Raw genomic sequence first — 25,937 nt, 5'->3', positions numbered from 1 at the left:
AAGCAAATCCACAATAGCTGGTGAAATGAAAGTTAAGTTTCTTACCAGTGCAACTGCCTTTGTATTGACTTTTGAGTCAAAAATTTGTGATTCAGAAATTAATAATCTTTACTCTCAATTTTATGTGAAAAACCTCAGTCCTCATTTCTACTAAAATGAAGATTTGATTTTGTAATTTTTTGCACTGGCCCTGGCTGAGGCACCAAGGTTTGCTGTCTACTCTGTCCATAGTCACTGGAGTGTAACAGGAGAAGATTCAGCCCATGGAAGAGCTGAATCATCTCCTGAAAATCCTGACTTAAAGACCTCAGGCAAGCCATGAATTCAGACACTGGAGTTGGAGTATGTTTGTCCAGACATACATCTGTGGGCAAATAGCATGGACAAATACAAGGAAATTGTGGGATTTATTGCTTCTGGGTGAAAATGAACCCTGCAGAAAGACATGACAGCTCTGTGTTTCTTAGAAACCGCATGGCTAATCCTTTGTTTGAGGAGTTATGATAATTATTTTCATTTTTCTCAGGTTGGTGGGAAATGACTACATGGCTCTATTCCACCAAAAATCAGCTGTCAGTTGAACAGACAGACCAAGACAGGGTTTCCTGCAGAATTATCTTCCCAGGATAAGGGCAGGAGTTTTCTGCTACTCAGACGGTGTCACTCACAGCCCTAAAGCAAGCAGGAGACATACGTGATGGAGTGATTCCAGAAGACACAGACAGGCTTTGTTCTCTCCTCTGTTTCCAGCATGGCATACTCCACTATGACAGGCTTTTCCACCAGGTTGGGAGGAAACTCCCCATCACTGTGAATGGCTGTGCTCACTACAGGTGTGTTGATGATGGGGCGATTTGGCAATCTGCGCAAGGAGAAAAATTGCATGGTGGTCTACACATCAAAATGCAAAGCTACATTCTGCACATAGAAGATCTCAGGTTGATTCTGCTCAGAAAGTGAGGCAAGTGTACCAACAGCCTTCCATACAGATGCGTTCCCAAAAACTGCTGGCACTGCTGGCATGGTTGTTCTCCCACAGTGTGCCAGGGGAGGACATGAGGCAGTACTGCAGTGAGAACAGCAGCACTGATGACTTTTGGCCAGTATAAATTCAGCCCTGTCTCCCCCACACACTCAGAAAGCAGAAAAAGGGATCTGAACAATTCCCAAACAGTTCTGGGGTTTACCTCAAGCTCCTCCTGTCAGGATCATAGTTTTCAGGCAGGAGGTGTCCCAGAGATCGGTATATAATGACCATGGCAACAGTGTGATGTGTCTCAATGTCTGGGTGTCGCTTCTTCCTCTTTGCAAAAGCACTCTCAGGGCTGAACACATCACTGTTCAACTTAGAGGGTATTTTCTGATTTGAAGGTTTCATTGTAGGCACTGCTATGGAATCAACACAAATATTAAATTCACAGCACACAGCTTCAGAGCTACCATTTAAACTGGTAATTTTGCTTTGCCAAGATACTATTAGAGACTAATATTTGAGTTCTTACAACTCCAGGCTTAAAGCACTCAGCATGCTTCTAATGTTCTACTTGATATTTTTAATAAAATTTCAGCACAATTCATAGTTATATAGCTGATAATCAAATAACCATTGAACAGTGAAAAGCCATTTAGTCTAGCTATAAAATAAGCAATTTCTAAGCTAAAAGGTGCACAAGTATATAAGTATCCCATGCATAACTTAAGGAGAAGATTAAAACATTATGCATGCTGTTAAATTGCATGTACATTTATATTTGGCAAAACTAGTATTAATGGACCCACCAACTACTCACATGAGATTTCTCCCTGCTAATTCTGTCATATAATGAGCTTTCTGTTTTGGAAGATTCTCTTAAAATTCCCATTCCCTTTTGTCTTACAGAAAAGATACAAATCATAGAAGCAGATACTCTGTTTCTAAGCAAAAAGTAATAAAGCTGTACTATCTTATTATGTATTATTTTTGGAAGAGTTACTATTTCCTCATTCGGAAGACATTCAACAATGGTACATCTATTGAACTTTGAGTTACCCTCTCTCCCTGTGCCCAAAAACCTTGTGGTGCTTTGCAGCAATCTTGGGATACTTTAAAGACATTGGGAAGCAGGTACTCCCCGATGTATTCTCCCTGATCACCCAGCTCAAGACTTTTTCATTGCTGCCTAGTTCTGATAACACCTCTCTGTGTTCCCAGATTCGGATTCTCTGTCTCTCACACCACCTCCCTCCATCTCTGCAGGGGCTGGAGGAAGGCAGCTGTGGGACTGCAGGCGCTGGGCAGCCATCCCATCCTGGTGGGAACAGAGGCAGAGCATTTCTCCTGCTTTGACAGGGCTTTGAGGGGCTGCAGGCGAGACCTGACAGACAGGTACAGCCAGTCCCACAGCCCCCCATGCCTCCATCGCTGCCGGCAGGCAAAATGCCTCAGAAGTATGCACAGCTGCTCCATCCCTCAATAATGCTCACGTGTGCAGGCATCGCCCTGCTCTCACCCCAGGACCACTCTGCTCCCTCAGGATCCACCACACGCCCTGGGAGCTGCCCATAACTGCTCACCAAACACCAGCAGAAGGGTTTTACCTTTCCTTTCTGAAGGTCTGAATAGAGTATCAGGGAAGACAATAGATGACTCCAGGTCTTTGGGGTAATCTTCTTTAATCTCATGAAATCGTGGTATTCTAGCTCCCGTGAAATTAGACTTGTCAAAGATGTCAACAGCAATAACTGGGGGGGATAAAAGTTTCCCATCACCACAGTGAAACATTACTGGAAGGTTAAATGACTGCACAATGCAGATAAAAAATTTAAACCCCAAAATATAATTTTTTCCATTAACACCTTATATATTGTATTATTATATAATAACTAATAACTATATTATTAGTTACTATATATCATAATCATATTATATATAATATATATTAGTTATTGTATAGTAATTATATTATTATATAATAACTAAAAGTTTATGTGTCAGCATTATGTTACATTTATCAAATTATACATTGATTGATCAGTGGAAAGGAATTCACAAGACAGCATCTCATACTATGAAAACATACAGGAAACTTTGGAATTAAAGAATCATAAAATCATTTGGGTTGCAAAAGATCTCCAAGATCTTTTGTTGTGTTCACTCAGCACTGCCAAGTCCAGCACTAAACCATGGCCCCAAGGGCCACATCTACATGTCTTAAATACCTCCAGGGGTGGTGACTTCCCTGGGCCACCTGTTTCAATGCCTGGGAATTGTTTCAGTGAAGAAATTTTTGCTAATACCCATCTGGAGGTAGATCACTTCACTGGTACTTGTCCAGCAGCAGCTGACTGGGGTTTCAGAGGCTTTTCCCTGGCTGCTGCTCAGTGAATGCTCCTGCTTCACAGAGTTTCTCCATGTGCTGCTGGCTTGCTCCAGTGTGTGCTGCATGTTCCAATTTTAGACTTGCTTTTTAATGGGAAGACTAAATCTAGTGCTTCAAAACCATAGTTCTACATCTGTTGGATTGTGAAGTCAGCTGACAGAAGCAAATAACATGCATTTAATCTGGGACTACTCCTGAGTCCCCCACTGGCAGATCCTCCCTGGCTTACCTCATCATCTCTGCCTGTTTAACTGCCCAAAAAGCATTTGAGTTGGCTTTAACTTTCTCATTTAGGACAAGTCACCGAGTGCCAATTTACATGTCCTAGGGGTAACTCTACACCAAAAGGTGTGATCCTCTGCAAATTTCTGTGTGAAGAAATACCCACGTTAAGACCTGCAAATTCCCATTCCTTTCCTAGGTTCTAACTAACTCCCAGATGAGCCATTAGGAACTCTATTAACACCATGTTCACCTGGAAAAACTGTTCAAAAGAAAACAGACCTCTTTGAGGCCAGAGTTGCCTCATCACTCTCAAGCTCACACCTCTTTACACGGGAAGAACTGGTTGAAAAAAAATCTATTTATAACGTGCAAGAAATTCTGGGGTTTGTTTTCATCTCAGTTCAGTTGGGTTAAAATCCTAAGCACATTTTTTTCTGAGTATGAAGATAAAAATATTTTGATTCTCATAGTTCTGAATCATAAGAAAGTATTTCCATTTATTAAAGAAAAATCAAAGTGTTTCAGTTTGGCATAGTTCAACAATAATCTATGCCCCATTGATGCAGGATGCCACAGCCTTTGTAACTTGACTGCCTCATGCCTTTGATTTTCTGCCCCTGTGATTGTGGAAATAAAGCATTCTTGGGACAAGGTTTGTAGCCAATTAAAATTCTTACTATAACAGCAGGTGTAGTTGGGAAAATAAGAGCAACTTTTGGCACATAAGCCTTCTTCATATCTGAAATAAAAGCAACAGCTTGAAAAGCTAAACACAAATTCAGGCTTATATAGTTTAGAGCAGCTCTGAAAGAAAAACCAAATAGCAATGCTGCTTGTGAGGGACTTCTGAAGGTCAGCTGGCTCCATCTCACCTCACACCCAGGGCAGGACTATCACCAACAACCCCTCAGCTCAGACTGTTTGTAACTGGGAAGAAAATGAAATAGAGAGAGCAGGGCAGAAAATGGGGAAAGAAGCTGACCAGGCTGTGGCTGCTGTGCTTCATCTGCATATGCACTGCAGGGATGTCTATGAAATACATCACAGTCCAAAGTGCAGGAGCTGCTATTTGTTTGTCAGAGGAGAAATTTCCTGTGATAGGTGAACAAGGTGTCTTGGTATGCCTGATGTTTCCTTCTCAATTTACACTCATTCTGGATATTTTGGATCCCATAGATTTTTTTCTGATTATGGGTTTTGCAAGACTAGGATGGCATTTGAAGGGCTGGTGATTCTGTGAAAATACCTTTCAGTACAAGAATCTCTACAGATGATGGTTTTCTGGATAGGTTCCAAGTTAGGAAAGCATGTAAAAATCAGAGGTATAATCACAGAATCAGCTAGGTTGGAAAAGATCTATAGGATCATTGAGATCAACCTTTGATAGATCATTACCCTGTCAACTAGACCACAGCACTAAATGTCACATCCAGTTGCTTCTTGAACATCTCCAGTGCTGGAAATTCCATCCTTTCCCTGGGCAGTCCCCACCTATGCAAGTAAGATCAATAATATGCAACAAAATCAATAGTAGGGTTACTTTTTTTTTTGTACTGCAGTAATTCTTCAGGTGGTGTTGGTGTGACTCCTCCAAAAATGAGATCTACTACATTCAACTATATTAGTTGGTCTCAAAAGGCATTACCTTTGTTTGCAAACTTAGTCCTTCCTACAATCTCTACACTGCTATGACTGCAATAAATAGCCACATGGAGCAGTGGCATGGTCCAGAGGCAAAACAGATCAGACACTTCCCAGGAAGCCCCCAAGACAACTGAAAAATATGGATCAAGGCTTGATGGATTTGAAAAAATGCAATGATTTTTCCAAGTAGGTACTATTAAAACAAATAACTAGCACCTCTGTCCAGCACATTTTTATGAGTAAAAAAAAAAGGGCAGTTTTCAACACAGATACTCACTCATGTTAGTGGCAACAATGACAAAGGGTCTCATGTAGGTTTTTTTCATGTTCTGGGCCACATTGTTGAAATATTCCTCATAGTGCCTGAGCAGGTGAGCGGTGCCACCCTCTGTTCGCTGAATCTGCTCCCAGTGCTCCTTGTTGCCAGGGTCCAGCAAAGCACTACCCACTCTGATAATATTCTGAGAAATAAAGTACAAGCCTAAATTATGAATCAAACACAGAGCTGGGTTTCAAGTGAGAAGTATTGAAAATTATTTGCCCTACTGCCTTAGGTAAGTGTATAATGAAATATTTAATGCAGGCATGTTCCACTGCAGCCATATAAAATACACACACCAGTTACTCACCCAGAGGGTTTTTGGTCATGTAAAGCAAATCCCTCTAAACTTTTTACAAGTAAAGTAAGCCAAAATTGGAAACTGTAAGAGAACTGCCTACTTTCTTCCTCCTCATGAAAAGAAATCGAGCAAGAAAATGCAGGAGGAGAACCTATCCATGTTTTCTTTGTTTCTGAGAGATCAGACACATGGAAAGCACAGCTTTTAGCAGGTACACTGAAGAACTTTCCCAGATAAATCAAAATAATGCTTTTTTGTTGAAAAACGAAAGAAAGCCATGAATAGAAATATAACTTCCTCTTTTACTTTAATTTTTTTGCTTTGTTTCCTAGATAACGAAGACAACTTATACAGTGAAGAATGCTAAGAGTGAATATTAACTTGCATAGACAAACTTGAAAATACATAAGAAAACTTAAATCATGTCATTGTCTCCCCATTTTTACATTGCTTACAAATGGTATTAAAAAGGCATTTCTTTCTGAGGACCTGACTCTTCTGCCCTTTCTTAGAAAAAGATGCAAAGGGACCCTCAGGGTGGATGGAAGGAGATTGACCCCAAAAGAGTGTGCTAAATGGCTTAAGTGAGAAAATGCTAAAAAGTTTTTAATCTTGGTGTACATACGTACATATGTAACAAAACCTAATTCCTAACTAAGGTAAAATGGCATAAATGGCAGTAGGAATTAATCACCACAAGCTCTAAAATAGCCAAGACAAATATTTAGGCTTCATTTAGAAGGAGCTATCTGTATCCTGTCTGTACTGTTTGAGGCTGCAAGCACGTATCTGAGCTGAAAGAGACTCCCAGTATGACCACCTCTACCTAGGGTGAGAAGCACAACATGGATCCCAGGAATGCAGGAGACACATACTCTACTTGGTACCAGGCCTCCTCCGTGTTTGTGAACATTATTTATGGTTTTTTATTATCTATTTTTCAGGCTTCTATGTGGAATTATAAAAAAAATTCCTTCTCCCCTTGTGGTTCCTCAGCCTAGGATGTTGCCTCCTTTTATTCATGAGCTGTACTCATTAGTTTTCAAATTCCTGACCTATCCTAAAATATTTAGGGAGTTCTTGAAAACATCATCTGTACGAATTTCAGTGCCAAGTGCAGAGAACAATAAATTAAAGCATATGTTCCCAAACCATTTTTTTTTTTTTTGCTTATTGTTCATATTTCTACTTAACAAAACAGGCTAGAAATGAAGCTCCTTTTCAAGATCTGAATGGCCTGTTTCACAGTCCACAGGAAAGAAAAAACTGAATCTCTTAAAATTTGGTGCATCTAAAACATAAAATGTTTCAGAAGTTCTCTCCACTTTCACCCCAGGTCTGCCTGACCTGCCTGGTCCTCCTGGAGTACTGTGAGCAGTGATGTGGGTGTAGCACACATTCTCAGGGAGCCAAACAGATCTTTGGCCAGCACTGACACCAGTCCTGACCCATGGAGGGTCATTCCACATGCTGGTGCCCAGACTCTGGGCTCTGCTAGCACAGATCCAAACAGATGTTTTAGCTGGACTCTGTGTTGTGCCATGGCCAGGATCTTGGTGATAGCATGGGCAAGAGTGGAGAACAGTACCCCCTGTACACGTGGGATTGAGGAAAGCTCTACAAGCCTGACATGGGTCATCCAGCCTTCACATTATCAGGCCACAGAATACTCCCAACTGCCTTCAAATTTCACATTTTTCCAACACAATTACATATTTTACCAGACAGGGAGGGTGCTACAGCTTGTTCTCTAGCCCTGGTCAGGTCTTTGGTAATAACTGTGACTTTCATGAACGCTCTGAAAGTAGCAGAAACTCTCTGGTACACATTTTAGTATGTGCCTCAAAATACCAATGATATGGAATGTCTTGCAATGTACCAACTCATGACTCAAGTGTTCTCAAACTGAATTAGAGGAAACCTTCAGAGTCAGTAACTGGCTCAGACTTAATTCGCTGCACATTTAAATGAGCATGATCACATTAGACATGTTTTACAACAAAAATAAATACAGTACACAAAACTATTTTAGCCAAGAAAAACACATTAATGTGATGATTTCTTTTCATATGGGGAATATTGCTTTTGGCTGTTACTATGATGATATTTTTTAGAAAAGCACATTCTATAATATTTGTATTACACATACACATGCATGCATAGACACATGCATAACGAACTTCCCATTCTAATCTGAGAAGAAAGGCTTATTTGTGGAACAGAGCAGGCAATTACACAATATTAGCTTCACCTTGGTCAAAGACAAATTTAATTACCCACTGCCACCTAATTTTTAAGGGAAACTGTAAGGGCTCAGCACAGTATACAGTATTTCTCTTACCTCATTGAATTCCACATCCCTTGTGGCTGCCAAGTCAAACCCTTGCTGCTGGCTCTCATACTGGAGGACCCGGATCATGATCTGGTAAGCTGTCCTCACATCATTGCCATACAAGCTCTGTGTATATTTGGTGGCATTCTGCAGCGCTCTCACGATCCGTATGGTTTTATCTCCATCCAACCCGGTCTCATTGTGGTGTAACTTCTCATTCTGAATCAGATAAAGAGGAAGAAAAACATCCTGTTATATATATATTTTTTTGTTTGTTTGTTTTGTTTGTCTTGAGAAAGAGTTGGCAACAAAACTCAATGGCAGATGTAACTGAGAGCCAGAAAAGCACCAGGGTCCTGATGGAAAATGAGGCTGTTCAAGGTTGCAGTCAAAAGACTGTGTGTGCAGGGATATCAAACTGGAGTCCAAACTGGTCATTATTTACAAAACAAAGGGAAAACTGAGAAAACCCAGCTTACCATGATTTTTAGATCCACAAAAGTGTTGGTGGTGCAGTTGAAAAGCTCAGGAGGCAGCCAGCCCTTCTCAATGTTACAATGGCGAACGGCGTTTCCTGAAGGAAACAAAGCATGAATGGCAAACAATTTTCTGAATTGTGCAGGGTAAATATTCATAGATTTCTAATATCCTAGACTTTCAGATTTCCTACATTTTTAAGTTGCTCAAAGCTACACATGTATTTCAATTTCCAAACAGGGGATTCCTGCGAGAGAAAAGTTAAGGATGACTAATATTCAGGAATTGCTTTTGTCAGGCTTTGGAGGAAAGTCAGTAAACTCCAAGCTCTGCCCAACTGCTCTCAGCCTCACTGCCAGATTGTTCTCAAATTAATTCATTCATTTCTTTATACCAAAAAAGAGAAGGACTCTGCACTTCCTAAGTATTCCTGAAAACCAACCCCTGCTGATATTTCTGTGCAATAGCCTACATAGGAAGAGCTCCTGGACAAATGCTGTATTCACATCAACACATGCCCACACATCTGCATGTGCTAAACACTTCAACCAACATGCATAATTGCCTTTTTGCCACTTGTAAATGGACTGTGAGCAGCTTACTGTTTAATTTAGCCTATTATATTTTGTACTATTTGTCAAATAATTTTAAAATGCAATTCTTGGCTGAGGATCCTTCACCATGAATTGCAAGTAATCTAATTCAAAATTGACATTTGTGCTAGTTAATTTGCACATAACATACTGCATATGTCTAAGCCATTTAATTACCAATATCTGAATAAGAACTATAATTAATTTTACTGTATCTAATTATATTATTCCTCTTCCATTATTAGGTGAATACAATTAAGCCTCCGGTTCTTAGTCTGAATATTCATTATTATAAGGCTTACTTCTTAGAACAATTTGTAAAATTTACTTAGAACGTGCAATTACTATAAGCAACATTGCCTAGAAGAGATGCTTGGGTGAACCACTTCAAGAAGAGTGCAGAAAACTAATTTTAATTCAGCTTTATACTGCTTAATCATGAAAATATTCTTCGCCTAAAAAAAAATTCTATCTCCTAAAATCTTTAGAAAAGGAGCTAGGTTGACCACAAATCTTCTGCACATCTGTAAGCAGTGAGCTCCTCCTAGAAATATTTGGGGCAGTCACATAACTATTTATAACTCCCTGAGCCTAAGGAACTCTCACAGCAGAGAGTTACCACGTCCAGAACAAAGACAGAGTTTTCACTTTCCACAGATTAGCCTTTGGAAAAGACTGGGAACTCTATTTTCAAAAATCTGATACATGTTTATAGAGACATATATAAAAAAAATGTCATTTGCCTGTTGTAAAACAACATAGATCATCTGCTTTATAAAAGGTGTTTTTCAGCTTTCTTTTTCAGCTTTTTTTTAAAAAAGAAGTTTTCAGTTTTTCAGCAAAAAGGTATTTCGCTTACAGAAAAGATATTGTGTGGAAAAATGCAAGTTTTATTGCAACTCTAGCTTTAGTAGGCTGCAACCCTAGTAAAGCAGTCATCAGGAATATGATTCTCCTAGTTTTATCTTTGCCCAGAGGAACTGTATGGCTAAAGAACATTTATAAGTCACTAGAAACTGAAAGTTACATGTGAAAGAAGTGCTTGATAAATAGAAAATAGAAAATTAGGCTCTGCTTTTTTGAAAATAGAGACCTTCTGTGCTTTATACATGTATATCTGCTGTACTACTGCATTTATTTATTGCTAGTATTCCAAATATATATTAACAGCTCTTTGATTTCAGCTAGCTATACTTCTGTGCTCATGATATATAAGCTATGCTGCAGTCTCTAGACCCAATGAATTAATGATATTCCCTATGTACACTTAAAAAAAACCGGCATGCAGATGAAGTAGGTAATTATTTACCCAGGGAACTTACCCACTGAGCCCTTAGGACAAGGCACAGCAGCTGGCTGGCCAAACTTGGTCTGTGGCCACCAAATACCAGCCTCGAAAGCTTTGGGACAGCCATTATAAATTACTGAAAGCAGAAAAAGAAATGATGCAATTTTTCTGACAAGATAAAATCACAACAGTGAGACATTTCAACCTGCCTGAAGGACCTTCCTGTAATTCCAAAGCCCTGTCAGGATACCCGTCCTCTGCAGTGCCTTCCAAGCTGTAACCCATCAGTTGCTCCTTATCCAACAGATGGGACAGACAGGTACAGGCAGAGGAGAGCTCGGGATGATTATGGGGCTCTGGATTTTGGCTCTGCCTATCTCTGCTTGCTCCTTTATTGTGGGAAAACATTTCTCCTTTATTTTGCCCACACACTGCTGTTGCAGCAGCTTTGTGCTGATCACAGGAGGACAGTGGGTGGGTGGGTGGGTGAGAGGAAAGGCAGGATGGGCAAGGTGGGGAAGGAAGGCAGAGTGCACGAGGCACACAGCATGGTGCCTCTGTGGGCAAAAGGCATGAGGGCTCTCACCAGCCTCCTCAGCTGCAGCTCAGCAATAAAGCATAAATAAACTCGGGTTTAAAGAAAAGCTGCTGCTAGTCTTTTGCTCTCTCTACTCCACCTCAGCTGGCTATATTTCCATGTGAGAAAAATTAAAGAGATAAGAGCTTTTTTTCCATTCCCTCAGCCCCCATGAGTCACACTGGCACATATCTAGGAGGAGGGGTGTACATTCAGGCTGCTGCAGCCCCCACTGCCTCACTGCTGGAGCTGTGCTGTTGGGCCCAGGAGTGTCCCTGCAGTGTCCCCATCTGCACGCTGCCAGTGGCTCTGGTCCCACACGGCACTGTGGCCAGGCAGCATGGCTGGGCCACAGGGCTGGGCAGCGCGGTTGGGCCGCAGGGTTGGGCAGCATGGCTGGGCAGCATGGCTGGGCCGCATGACTGGGCTGCATTGCCGGGCAGTGTGGCTGGGCTGCATGAGTGGGCTGCATTGCCAGGCAGTGTGGCTGGGCCACAGGGTTGGGCAGCATGGCGAGGCTGAGGTACCTTCGCAGCCCCTCACGGTGACCTCTGCAAAGGGGTTGTCGCAGCGGTTGCACTGGCGCCCGATGACGCCGGGCTTGCAGGGACACTGGCCCGTCTCCATGTCGCAGGCGCGCGTGTGGGAGCCAGACGGGAAGCAGTCGCAGGGGTAGCAGGTGTCGCTGCTTTGGGGCCTGTAGTAATTGGCCTAGAAAAACCAAAATGATAGACACAAGGTGTTTGAGTTCCAAACTGCTCATCTTTCTGAAACCTGCTCTGGCAGCAGGTACATCATAAAAGGGCTTATTTTGCAGAGCACAGAGAAAGTTACATTACTATTATCAGAGACCCAGGGTTTGTGCTGCCATTTACAGCAGAGCCACAGGGCCCACATTACTCCTTGGACAGTTGTTGCAAGTGCCCACCAAACATATTCTTGGAGGATTTACAGTTTTCTCAGCTTTGCAATTCTGCTCTTAGATGGCATGAAGGAGCCACTAAGGAAACTTCCTGCACTGTGCATTTGTGTTTCAGGTAGAGGAGTGAGAGCACGCAATGATCCCATATTCAAATCACTGCTGTACATGCATTTGATCAGAGGCATTAGGATTGCACAAGAGCCGGAGCTGGCACCCCACTGACTCCATTTCATGCAACAGTTGCTGTGTGTCCTGCTGGCGTTTCAGAAAGGAGCAGGGGGCCAGATTCACAGCCGCCGGTCTGCACAAGCCCAGCTCCTCTGATGTCATTCAAGCCAGTTTAAACCTATTGTGAGAAGTCCTTTGTAAAACCTTCATGACGAGGTGCCTCCCCTCCCATGTCCCCCATCTGTCCCTGCCTGTCCAGAGATGAGGAAAGCATTTAGCCCTGCAGCTCTCTCCAGCTGCCAGGCCTCTTGCTGGCCATAGCACAGGGGAGAGCATCAGCCAGCTGGCCCGAGCTGTTTCATGGCCATTACTCACTTGTGATGCACAAAACCCCACTGACACTCCTCTGCACCCCGGCCTGATCTCCCCTGATAAACCAGGCTGCACTTCAGAGATCAGAGCCAGGCTTTCATCCTCTCGGCTTGCTTTTCCAAACACAAATAAGATAAGAGCTGTACAGTATGATTTGGAGAAGGGTGGTGCCAGCAAAATGTTTTGGGTAATGATTAACTCCACTGTGCACATACATATATATGTGATACAAAGCACAACTGTGTGTACTTTGTATCAGATGCTCGCTTGTAATTATTAGTGGTACAGTTTCTTTTTAAACTAAAGAAATTTTGACTTAAGAATGGTTTGCTTTGCTTACCTTGCAGTGGCATTCTCCATTGGTTTTATTGCAATCAGAATCAAACCCTTTACTAGTCTCACAATTACATGGGCCACAGATGGGATTTCCCCACCAACCCCTAGGACAAGGTAGGTCGATCCTATTGAAGAAAATCAAATTGAAAGAAAGTTATTTTAAGTTCCCTCTTAAAAAGGGTGAAAATAAAGCATTGGACCAAATCTGCACTCAACTGCATCAGTTTACAGACAGTAATGTATCTCAAACAACAAACAATAAATATATAAATATAAATACACTATAATATAGGAAAATTTAGAATATCAGTGCTATGAAAACCTAGAGAGAATGCTTTTCTAAGTATTTTCAAGCGCAGGTGGCTCTGAGCCTGTGCCCTGGTTTATCTACCACCACAAACTGCCTTGAGGTACAGCTCCCCAAGACTTTATATCCCACTCCCCATCCCCATCCTGCCCCAGCCCACAGGGACACCAGTTCAGGTGCAAAGTTGTCTGCAAGCTCATCCTATAGAGAAAAGCCACTACTTTCAGCCAGCCTGGCTTTCTCAGACTGTTCACTACAAGGTCTGAAAAGCCCTGGTCTGCCTCAGGAGAGACCAAGGACCCATGGCTGGGGACATGGAAGAGGGGATGGTGGCAGCTTTGATCTGGACTGTGGATCAAAACTATGATTCAGACTGAGTGCAGCAGCACTGGGAGCTAAGCAGCAAGGCAAAGGCCACCGCTGCTGAAGGAAAGCCCCATTCTCACTGGGACTGTTTCATCTGGGTGAGCCTCTGAGCTGGTTGTCCCACAGATGCCCCAACACTAATTCTGGCAAGGAGAGCTCTGATTCTCTGATAGCTGGGAGTCTTTGTCAAACAATAGGACAAGGGCTCTGAGACTGGGATCCTGGAAATGCACAAGGTATCCTCTCCCTGCTGCTCATTTTTAGGAAAGAAAAACTATTTCCATCTGTTTTGAAGACCAATCCCAATTTTATTTATGGTAATTGGTAAGTTTGTACTTCTATGCTTTATAATATGAAAACCACAGTGTTGCACTTGACACATGCCAGCAGATAATGACAAGGGACAATGTCTCTGTGTCGCTAATCCAGAGGAATGAAAGACAAATCTGGCAACAGTACGGCCAGCATTTGCAAGCCCACACTACAAAAGACAGAGGAAGAAGCTTGCAGTTTTCAAAGGGAAGGAAACATCACATGAGCCATTCCTAAACAGGCAGACAAATGCACTTGATTTGCACATCATGAATGGCCCATATTACAGTAAATCAAAGTGCCGCCTCTGGGATAAGGCTGGTTGCTGAATGCTTATCAGAGACCAGGAAGCTGCTGACGAGGGAATCAGCACGTTTCTCCCACAAAGCAACAGACACAGACCCCAGACTGTCCAGAAGAGATGGCTCTTTGCCAGCCCAGAGACTGGACCTACACTGCCAAGAGACTTTATCTTCCTAGAGGCCACCAAACTGGTGCATTGCTCTGTGTGCTGGGGAAGCTGGAGGAGAGATGCAGAGCAAACTGAGGCCAAGCCCACCACAAAGTACAGGTGAGATGCAGTGCTGTGCAACATAGCAGAACTGGTTGAGCCCCTGAGCAGCTGATGAAGCAAAGTGGCTCCTGAATAGCATGTCTAGTTTCTGGGAAGAGCTCAGGAATACCAAAAGGCAACAGAGCCTAAAATACCACTCAAAGTGTAACAGGGAAGTTTATCGGAGCAGAACAGGAAGTGGGAGGATTGCTGCCCTAGGTGAAGAGCTGCCTGGCAGGATCAAGAAACCAAGAACAAAATAATTCTCTTACTTGCTTTCGCAGTACTGTCCGTAGTAGCTTTGTCCACACTCACAGGTGTAGCCGTGGGATGAGCTAGGTTTGTGCACACATGTGGAGACATGCTCACATGGGTTCAAGTTGCATACATCAACACAGTGTCTCCCAAAGTACCCTGGGGAGACAAGGTAAGAAAATTACAGCAACCATTGTAATTTATGATTTGCATGTCTCCAAAAGACTGTCTGTCTTAAGCTTATACACTAATAACACATCTTTGATAATCAGCAGATTCCCCCTGAGATACTGTCAGTAATGAAGCACTCTTTTCCCTCTCAAACAAAATGATAGCAAGCCATTCTTTTTGACGGTCTGTTACCATGCTTGAGGCACCCTTGTGCCTTTGGTTCCCAGTTTTATATTTGGGGCATGTGCCACAAATAGTTTTGTATTCTCTTGCTGCATGTATGGGAGGTGACTGTGCTGGGCGCTGACAGCATGTGCTGGCTACATGCTCCAAAACAGAGAAAACATACAAAGTATCTTGATTAGGATGTGGAGTGAGAGACTGAAATTCAACAGCAGAAAAGGCTGAGAAAGAAAAAAAAAATTAAATTAAATTAAAAGAAAAGGGGAGGTGCACAAGAGTCTTTTGGACCAGAGACTGTCTTTCCATTTGGTGGATACATTGCATGGATTCTTAGCCCAGGAGTTCAGCTTCCAGGGTGCTACAGAAAGAGTGAGAAGGGTAATACTGATTGGAAGAGGAAGAATCAGAAGATGAACACTTTGCCAGCACGCTGCTGCTGCTGTGCTGCTTCTGATGAGCTCATGGAGGTGTGATCCAGCTCCTGGATGAGTGGCCAGCAGGTTACCTGGGTCACACACACAGGAGTAGCTGTCCCAGTCGTCACTGCAGTAGCTGTGCTGGGGACAGGGGTTGGAATCACAAGGGTTATCCACTTCACAGCCCTCCCTCACGTTGATCTTGATAGCCTGTTTCATGTTGAGGGTCGCTATGTTTGTAGATGTCTCTCCCATTCTTACTCCCTGGTGACAAAAGACAATTATTTTAAAGTTAGAGTCTCCTTTCAGAGTACAGTATTATGTGTTTCATTATTTTCATCAATCAATGAGGGTAAATTTTAAAGAAATCACCTAATGAGCCAAACCCAGATTTTTTTTCAAATGTTTTTCCCCTATGTGATAAGATTTATACCTGGCAAAGATTTCAATATTTTGATTCTCAGATAATTTTTATGGAGGAAACAGAAATGTTTGAGGGTGGATGAAAAAGAAACCTCCCACACTTTCACCTGGGCATTTTCTCACTAATTCAAAGTTTATTGCTATGCTTTTAATTTCATACCTGCATACATCCATAAAATCCCTGCTGAACAGAGACTTGGTCTCCAGAAACACCTCCCACAATGATGCTTTTCATTTTCAATCCAGGTAGTTGATTTCCAATCTGCACAGTGCTCTGTGAGGAAAATAACAACTGATAAGAAGCACTATCATCCTCTGTGACACAGACAGAGCTGTGATGGTGACAAGCAGTGGCTGATAGATTACATAAAAAATACCAAAGCAGTGAGGAGCCAGACATTGGAATGTGTCTTTTTATGACTTCTTTGTAAGATATATTATCATAAAGCTTAATAAATGAATATCATTGATCAGGCACAAATCACTGCAGAACATGTCTCACAGCATAAGCACTTGTCCACAGTCCTCTATCCTAGTTTCTCCTAAAAGCATTTGTGCAGTGCTCAGTGGCAGTTTTGATGCTGCCTTACCTGGTACATCCCATAGTCCAAGGACATGACAGCAAGGTACTTGAGATCTTTACCATCCTTTGCACTCTTCAGCTCTACTAATAAATGATGCCATTCCCCATCACTGACCCTTGACTGGCTCATCTTCAAACTAGCAACCTGGCTCAGGCCACTGTACACTTCAAACTGCACATAGCTGTTCAGTATCTGTTGGGGAAAAAAAACCAACCATGTCTTTTTTTGCTACATATTTGTACTTGATGCAGAAGGAGGTGGAGAGCAAGATAATATTTCTTAAGAAAACCCAAAAGGAAAAAAAGCCCAAAGAGTAAAGATGGGAATGCTTGCAAGAACTCCTTGTATAACTTTGGACATTCACACTCCAGCTTGCCTTAAAAAAAATCCCCAAAGGAATAGATCCATTTTTTACATCTATATTAATGTCCACTACTACCTCTGACTAGAAAAATAACCTTAAATGAATATGATTTTTATAATGATATTTTGATCATTCACTTTTTGATCATTGTAAAAGGCTAAAGTAATGATATGTTTTTTTGACATGCATCTATGTAGCTAAGTGGATGGAGCTGTGTAGTTCATCTGGCCATATCCACTGCTGGGGAAATATTAATTCTTTTCTAGCCAAAAACCACTTTACCTGAATGTTGATCTTGGATGCAGCCCCAGCATTGGCTTGCATTAACATGCCATTGACTTTCCTGGTTCTGAACATCAGCCCAATGTACCATGGCACAGAGATGGTGATGTCAAGGTCACTCCAAATGATAATGCTCTCACCACTGAAACGCTGAGGAGAAGGCATTGCTGTGAATCAAAATAGAAGAGAAATGGTTTTTATCCTTCAGGACAAATGTGAAGAGGAAGTGATGCTATGTCACAGTGATGACACAAGGAGCTAGTCCTTCTTCCACTGAGCTACGTTCAATCTATCATGGACGAAGAGCTGGTCTAGGGGAGTTACTGTGAAACAGTTGATAATACTGCAAATTCACAACCTACCCTGGTTGTGGGTAGGCATCTTGGTGCCTGTACTCAAAAGCAGCACCTCCACACTGCTATGGCATTACCCACATGAGAGCTGTTCCTAGAAAGGGAAGCTCAGGATCTCTGCTGATATAGTTCTGCTGGTGAGTGGGTGGACAGAGCAGGAAGTATGAGGGCAACAGTTGCTTCAGATGTTTTCAACACAACCTTGATTACCTGCTTCTAATTAACAGATTAAACACAGGAAAAGGCTGGGAGGCAACAGGAAATATGAATTAATTGTGAATACTCCAGGGCCAGATTATTCAGCTGCCTCAGCTACGCAGTGTTTTCACAGGGAGAAAGTTTGTGTGGAATTGCCTAAATCACCTGCCTTAAATATCCTGAGGTGACAGCTGCAAAATTGCCCCTCTCTCTAACCTTGCACAAGCACAGCTCCTACAGGGTGACACCAATGACAGCCTTCAATAGAAAGAACTTTGCTGATGGAAAATAGAGGAACACCCATCCCCTTGGACTTCTAAAGTTGTTACCCCGGGTAACAGGAGCTACAGTCCCATGGATTAGTTGATCCCACTGATTAGAAGTACAAATTAAGCCATGGGAGATCTGTGCTATTTGCAACACCTCATATGACACCACCACCATGTGTGGAACCTTCTAGGAGATCTACAGTCAGCCCCTTCCTGACATCCTTGCTTGTGGGCATGTTGGTGAAGTTCATGGCAGCTTTTTGCCAGTGGAAGCAGGCCTTGGAGACTGGGTACAACCACCAGAGATTAGCACCCAGACTTTTATTTCATCATGTACTGAGTCCATGCCAGTCAGGGAAATCACAGGGAAATCACTCTTTCCCTTTCTGCTCCACACTACCATATCTGCTGACACTTTCTGGAGTTTTTCTAGTAGATCATGTATATACAAATGCATATGTGTTACTATATACTATGTGCATATGTATAAGTCCTTAGAAAAAGATTGAAGGATGACACCATACCAAAAAATGGGGGAAAGTTGATGTGAAGTTGCATTTTTTGAGGAATAAAGCCAAACCCCAAATTCTCATATGTCTGCCTTGCTGGTGACTACAAAGGGAAAGGCTGGGGTGAGGAGTGGAGTGCAGGTGTTGGGGTAAAGTGCAAGCCCTTTAGCTCTCTATTTGTGAGAAACAAAAAGTCAGGGACTACAGGGCTACCACTAGTCAAGCCAGAGGTGGAACTTGACTTGCCCTTCCTTAAGACGTGGTTACCCAGCCACCCCACACCAGGCTAAGGGCAGGCAGGCTAAGGGGCAGCCCTCCTCCCTCTTGCTCCAGCCTGTGATCTCACCTTTGCCACAGAGGGCATATGGTGGAACAACTGCAGCATGGCCTGCTCTTGAAAACCAGATGGCAACTTTAAAAAAGGTTGTCACCGGATACAGATGCCTCAGGTTGCTTAAAAGTTGAATGCAGTACTTGAGTTCTGGCTGTCTGGGCCAGGGCACAATTCTGGGCCAGGGCACAATTCATCAGCCCACACTGCACCACATCAATGTAAAAGTAGCCAGGACATCAGTGTTGAGCAGGATTATTTTCTCTTGCTCCACCTGTGCAAAAGTCAGCCTTTGCCTTCCTCCTCTACCCTGCTGACCTTCACAATAACCTCAGCTTCCAACTTTGCTGCTGGTTTTCTGGGCTGTTGCTGAGATTTTGGAGCCCATCTGCCTCCGGAGTGCAGAGGCAGGATGCAAACTTGCGGGCTTCCCACCTGCTGAATGATGGAATGCTGTGTGCAAGCAATTTGCCTTTGCTCCTGGGAGAACTGGACTGGCATGGCAATTAGCCACCTTCTTCCTTTTCTCACTGGTGGTGACTTTCTGTACTTGCAAATACCATTCCCTTCCCACACCTTCTCCCAGCCTCCCTCCCTTCCCTGGGGCCAGGGTGCACCTTTCCCTGTTAGTTAAATAGAAATCCCCATTTGTCAGTCCCCTTCTGACCTCCCTCTTCCCCCCAGCCCTTCCTCATGCCTGGGACCAGGAGTGTCCATGGAGGGGGTGGCACATCCACTGTCCTCAGATGGGACCTGACCTCCCATGTCACCACAGAGGGCCACATGCTTCCCAGCACCCCCTGCCATGGGCAGTGCAGTGATACAAACTGATCCTGTGCGCAGGGTTTGTCACTTGGAGCACTGCCCGAGTATCTATGTTCACTCTAAAGAGAGTCCTGCACCCAACAGGCCAGCAGAAACACATGAGGGCCATTCCCTGTGGAGACAGAGAGCCTGGGGAAACATCCCACTGGATGTCACCTGGAGTGTGGGAAACATGCAGCCAACACCCCACTGGATGTCACCTGCAGTGTGGGTGCTGGACATGTGGAAGCTTATGTTTAGGTCCAGCCCAAGGCTAGTGCAATGACACTGGCCATCCAAGAGTGAGTCAGACACAGCTGCTAGATCTTCTTCACAGAATTGCAACACCTAATAGTTTAAAAGAATTAAATTACAATAAAGGGGAAACTGATTTTCCTTAATTTTATCTCCTTTCTATATATCAGCAGAGGGACAGGGGAGCTGCCAGAAGGTGAATTAACAGATTCTAGAAGGGTCATGAAGGTAAAATATCCCATCCTCACTAGTGTAGACCAGATCCCAGAGGTTTTGAAGAGCAGGAAATGAAAAAAAGGTTAATTGGTAACTTGCCAAAGTCTTTGTCTGTCATCTGTTAGCCTGAAGCTGAACCAGCACTGCCATAGGGATTAAAGAAATGTAGCACTCCTACTCAAAACTGCAAATATTCTATTGAAGAGTTTAAAAAAAAATAGCTGCCTAATAATAGCTAATGCTCTTAGGATCATAGCTGAGCATTCAAATAAGAAATTTGAAAGACAGGAGAATAGCATTAACTGTGACTGACTCTATCTCCTGACTTTAACTTTGGGCTCCTGAAGTTTTTGGTCACATTGTGTTTCCTTCTTGGCTTGCAATTTTCCCACAGGGACACTGGCCTACAAATATGATTAAAGAACCAAGCAGCCTGCTGCCTTTAAACTGTCAGAAAAACCCCACAAAGTGAGGCATCAGCAAGAACATGGGGTTTTTCATTAACAAAGGGGACATGCAGGAATGTACAGTGCTGGGGGCAGAGGTGACAGCTGGGACTGGGGGAGGCAGTGCTGGTGTGACTGCCGTCATCTCTTTCACCTGAATTGAAAATGAGGTTCCAGGGATGGCTACAGGGCAGCTCCCAGATGATAATCTAAATCCCAAACTTTGTGGATTGGTCTTGAGTTTGGGATAAGAAAATAGTAAATAAAACAAACATTTGATGAAATTTTGAATTTCCATTTGAAAAACAGAGGGAAGGAGAGTCTTTGCATGTGATAGCAGTACTCCCATTTACACCAGTACAGGACACACCATAGCTGGGCACTGGCACTCCCCTCAGGATACATCAGAGTGGGTTTGTAGCATAGAAAAAAGCCAATCATGAAGAAATAACAAGAATTTCACCAACAAACATTCTTGACATGAGACACATGGAAAAATCAGATCTTCATACAAACCTGGGAAGCTCAAAATATTTGAGAAGCTGCTACAGAAAGCAGGTACCAGGCTAGGGGCAATAATAATAGCTCTGGGCTCTGTGTGAGGTGGAGCATAGGAAGAGGTTCTCCATCATTCATTTTCCCTGTTCTTCACTCTGCAAACCTTCATCTCCAAGACAGAACCTTAACCATTTGTCCTCTCCTCTTAAGGTAATATTGCTGCTTCTCAGGAAAGGGAAGAGAAATTGCTACTACCTAGACCAGTACCACTACCTAGACCAGGCCAAGTAGAAGCATGTTTTCTTTACTGGAAGCATCCAGGAATATTCCAAAGGAGCAGCCACCTTACAGCACCAACCCCATGGGACTCCTCCCACAGGCAACTCCTCACTTCTAGGGGAAAAAACTGACTGCAAGTTCTTCACACCCTATAAAACTCACCTGCTGCTCCTTCCTTATCCTTTAGTAATGAGGTTTTACACATATATGCACACTGTGCTCAATCAAAGAGAAATCCAGTAAAACCGAAAGTGCTCTTACTTAGCACAGAATGCTCTCTTGCCAAAAAAGTAGTGATTAAAACAGCACATTCATCCCCAGTTTGAGTCAAAGCCCAGTAAAGTCAGCAGGATTCTTTCTACTGATTTAAAGGGGCTTAGGATCAGGCATTTTTACTATAAACAAATTACTAAATACAGCCAAGTTTTTTCTAACTACTTTGCTTATGTAAGTAAATCAATGAAAGCTGCTCTTACTCATGACAGTGTGTCATCTACGAGAGAGGGAATCTCTAAAATTATTTCAAACAGATAACGGGTGACAGTCTCAGCTGCAATCTTCTGCTACCCTCAATCATCACAGCTGGACACAGGTGCTGTGGGATGGCAATGGCAGCAGTGACATGTGCACACATGACAAGCACAGAGAGCTCTGTGCAGCCTACCTTGCTCACAGTTCTTGCCCCCGTAGCGCACAGGGCACTCACAGATGTACGTGTTCCACTTGTTGATGCACGTGCCTCCATTCTGGCACCAGTTGGTTTCACAATAGTTCCTCTGAGCTGCACAGCCTGCAATTCAGGAAAACCACTACTTTGTACGGTTTCAATTAACAAAAAGGTTCTTAATGACTGTATTTGAGGTTTTACATAAAAAGAAGACATGACTATTATAGGTTTGGGTTTTTTGCTTTTTTTAAAAAATGTTTTTGAAGTCAGTGAAGCAAAATGTGGATGGCAAAAGTTTATGTAAGCTGATCATGCATACATCTGTTAAATGCACAAAGATAAGTCTGTCTATCAAAGGCATATGCTGTGACTCTCTCCTTAATCCACAATCAATGCAACATACTTTAGAACTGCAATTTAGCTCTTACAAAGACCTTCAGCAGCATGGACAGAAGGGACTTTCCATTTTTGTGGGTAAGAGCCAGTTTTAGGATGATGAGAACATTCTGTATGCCTAATCACTGGAACTAATCCTGATCAGGGATCCAGGGACTGGAAATCAAATCAGAACTTCCAACAGGCTGCTCCATGAAGTAGGTTTCACATTTGGGGAATTGCAGAATTTTATTTACAGAACAAACACAATTTATTAAAAAGTCATTGTAAGTGCTGTCTTTTTCATGAACTAATCCCACTGGCTTTCAAAGCAAAATGACATTTAATAGGTGGTTTAAAAATAGAAGAGAAGAAGTCAATTTAGGAGTAAATTCCTGGCTGAAACTCCCAGCAATACAGAAAGGCTAAACAAGCCCAGTCCTTTCTGATGTGCTGCTGAATCCTGGAAGTGTGCCCTGTGCCACGGGCTATTGTATGCCTCCCTGGCACAGGTGTGGACTGCACATTACTCAAACAAATGAGGTCTGGCCAGAGACACAGTGGCAGCACAATGCCATACAGCACCCGAAGTTCCTGCCCCATAGCTGCTTTACCATCAACAGTGCTAACAGGGGGTCATTCCAGAACCCTGTGTCCCCTTCCCCTTCCTGGGGTTCCTCGCAGTGCCAGCCTCGACGTGCTAAGCCATGTCCCACGTGCAGCTGTGGCAGAGACCTTTGTGGTGTTGGCCCTTGGGGCACTGGTAGTCCGTACCTGGCAGAGTGCCATTATTGGCAATGAAACCAGCCATGTCGATGGGCTTGCTGTCGATGGAGAGGTTCCTCATGCAGCCAATGAACTGCCTGTTGTGCACTGGGAAATCCTCAGGCAAGTTTGGGACACCACCAAGGAGGAGAGGGCCAGTCAGGTCCAAAGATCTGAAGAAATAAAGAAATGCTCGTAATTTCTTGCAAAGAATTTGTTTTGTTTTGTTCTTTATCTTACTGTTTCCATAGGCACATTTAAGCTGCACTTCCCTCTGCTACATGAGCACTTCCAGAGCTTGTAATTAAAATCGAGTAACACTAAGTTTTAACTTAGGAGCTGTCATGTCCATACAGAATCCAGTGACCTGTCCCTAGCAGTTGCTAGTATGCAGAAGAAAATGAAAATCAGAGAAAAATGTGCAGCCACAGGACACTTCTTTCTGACCCCAGTCATGCAGGGACTGGCTGATGCCAAGCACAAGGTTGAGAAACAATACATTTTTATATAAGGACTTAATTATCATATAGTGCCAACCCTTTTAAAATCCTCTGAGGATCTTAGTCTTAATGACATTTAGTGGATGTAGGTTCTACTAAATGACTCCACACTGTGTGAGAAGTGTTGTCATCTGGTCATTTGGATTAGCCCCAGTTTTTATAGTGTGCCCCTCTCTTGGGATGTTAGAGCACCATGTGTTTCTCAGTGGTGTTTCTGCAATCACTCATTGCTTTATATCCCCCTGTGTTGTCTGCTGTTCACCTTCTCCTTAAACTCAAAAGTACTCATTTTTTTTCTTTCTTCACAGGAAACCTTTCTCACAATCAGTGATTTTCAATGGTTGCTTGTTTACAGTCTCTATCTCTACCTCCTTTTAAGATAGGACTCTTAACTTAAATGGCAGAACTAATTCCATATCCCAAATGAAACTTTGTTACTTTTTGTTGTTATGTCACATCTGTTTTTCCAACTTACTGGTTAATCACTTAGTGCTCAGTGGTTAATTGCATGCTGGTGATTCTTCACTGGAAAAAGAGAAGGAGTGGAAAACACAAATACAGGGAATCCTTACTTTTTGGAGCCGGTCTGAGTGCCCTGGGCAGCACAGGTGTAGTTCCCAATGAGGCTCCCGAAGCGCACGGCCACTGCTGTGTCACAGTCGTCCACAGTCACCACGGCCACCTTCTCTCCAGAGGGCCCATGGGGGATTCCTAATCGGCCAATGTTTGGCTTCAAAAAGGAAATGGCACGTGTCACACAGGGCTACACACACATGAGATTTAAATGCTGGTTCAGTCAGCTCAGCAACACACTTCTTATTACCCACCAAAGACGACAAGAATAGAAGATGTAAATGAAACAGCAGAAGTTAGGTTGTCCCACGACATTTAGGCAAGGAAAAACCCCAATGGATGACTTCAGTCAGAGTCCACACATGCTCAGTATGGTACACAGGGTGCTCAGAAGTGGCTTTGGTCTTTTCCACAGCTGAACCACTGTCGGTTTCTCGGCTGTTTAGGTGGCCTGGAAAGGCCCAGGGTGGCCTTGGACAGCCTGGCGCTTCAAAGGACAAGGAGAGACTTCTGATCTTTTCTCGGTCTCGGTGTTTATTAATTGTTTATCTAAAAGATTTTCTTTCAGCCCAACAGAGGTCTGCACAGCAAGCCAGCCATGAGCACACTGAGAGCCCCCGGGGTGGTCACTTATCTTTATACCTGAAGTTACGTATACAATATTTATAATTTTTCCCCAATACCTTCTACCCTTATTAACCGGTGCACTTCTAGTAATCACCAATCCCAAAGTGCCACCATCACCACAGAAGATGGAGGCCAAGAAGAAGAAGAAGAAGGACAGGACACGCCCCAATTCCTCCATCTTACTTCTTTAGACCCCCCTGTACAGAAATCCTAAACTCTGTGTTTTACACTCTAATTAACTTATCCCTTCACCATTCACCCAGTGAAATCCCCCCATCCTCATACAGGTGTCGTCTCCTGTGTAGGATCAAAGTCCTGCCACCAGACACTTCTGGCAACATTCCAGGACTCCCGAGACCCCCAAGGGTGGTCTCGGCCACTCTGCACCTCCATCCTGAGGTGCTGAGATCCCACAAACCACTTTGGCCCAAATCATATCAAACAGGTGTTTTCCCACTTCTGCATAGTAAATTCTAATAAATTATGCTCATTTTGCACCTCTTCACCTCAAGTCAATGAAAACCCTAAAATGATGTATTATTACAACTGAAGCTTAAATTAAAGGCTTAAATCACATTTTCTCTGATGGCTGCACTCTGTCCAGGCTACCAGAAACTGAGTTCAGGCCTCTATAAAAGCTGTAGTGAGGGGTCGTCTGATGACTGGGAGGGAACTTAGATGAAACCTGCTTGTTCCAGCTACAGCATGGAGTGCATGAAAAACCACTGCCCATTGCTGGGTCAGCTGAGAAGCTGCCAGGTTCTAGTTACAGGAGAATAGAGACCAATGACCTCTGGAGCTGGACAATCAAAAATAATGGATGTATCTGTGCTTGCTCTGGTGCAGGCACACAGCTGCAGGTGCAGCATGGAAGATGTGTTTTAGAGCAGCAATAAAAGCTCTGGCTTTTCCTCACCTCTGCTTCTCCCAGGCAGTAGGAAACTCCTGCCCGCTCAATCACAATGTATCCTGGTGAACATGAGCCACAAAGCCAGAATTATCACACTCAGCTTCACACCTCCACTGTTACTGGCTCACTCTGCCCATCACCTGCTGTCACTTGGTATTCTCCCCCAAATTTAGTTGGGATCACTGAATTTCCCCACTCAGTAGGTGCTGAAGTGGGGGGAACACTTCAGCACC

General features: G+C 43.2%; 1 protein-coding gene across 1 annotated transcript in view; it reads right to left on the bottom strand.

Moving 5' to 3' along the window:
• Positions 1 to 25,937, bottom strand: part of CELSR1 (cadherin EGF LAG seven-pass G-type receptor 1) — a 168,287-nt gene that overhangs the window by 23,784 nt on the left and 118,566 nt on the right. The window contains exons 8-24 of the mRNA XM_063155885.1: positions 24,167 to 24,324; positions 23,104 to 23,267; positions 21,952 to 22,077; positions 17,130 to 17,296; positions 16,490 to 16,675; positions 16,060 to 16,173; positions 15,566 to 15,740; positions 14,724 to 14,865; positions 12,918 to 13,038; positions 11,643 to 11,826; positions 10,573 to 10,674; positions 8,660 to 8,754; positions 8,190 to 8,399; positions 5,506 to 5,689; positions 2,578 to 2,721; positions 1,188 to 1,389; positions 695 to 862 (exon numbers count right to left, since the gene is read on the bottom strand). Of these exons, the coding sequence (XP_063011955.1) occupies positions 695 to 862; positions 1,188 to 1,389; positions 2,578 to 2,721; positions 5,506 to 5,689; positions 8,190 to 8,399; positions 8,660 to 8,754; positions 10,573 to 10,674; positions 11,643 to 11,826; positions 12,918 to 13,038; positions 14,724 to 14,865; positions 15,566 to 15,740; positions 16,060 to 16,173; positions 16,490 to 16,675; positions 17,130 to 17,296; positions 21,952 to 22,077; positions 23,104 to 23,267; positions 24,167 to 24,324 (2,642 nt within the window). The remainder of the gene's footprint in view (positions 1 to 694; positions 863 to 1,187; positions 1,390 to 2,577; positions 2,722 to 5,505; positions 5,690 to 8,189; positions 8,400 to 8,659; positions 8,755 to 10,572; positions 10,675 to 11,642; positions 11,827 to 12,917; positions 13,039 to 14,723; positions 14,866 to 15,565; positions 15,741 to 16,059; positions 16,174 to 16,489; positions 16,676 to 17,129; positions 17,297 to 21,951; positions 22,078 to 23,103; positions 23,268 to 24,166; positions 24,325 to 25,937) is intronic.

This window comes from Melospiza melodia, chromosome 4 (genome assembly GCF_035770615.1).
Source record: "Melospiza melodia melodia isolate bMelMel2 chromosome 4, bMelMel2.pri, whole genome shotgun sequence".
Classification (NCBI taxonomy): Eukaryota; Metazoa; Chordata; class Aves; order Passeriformes; family Passerellidae; genus Melospiza; species Melospiza melodia.
This window is presented reverse-complemented; position numbering and strand designations above follow the sequence as displayed.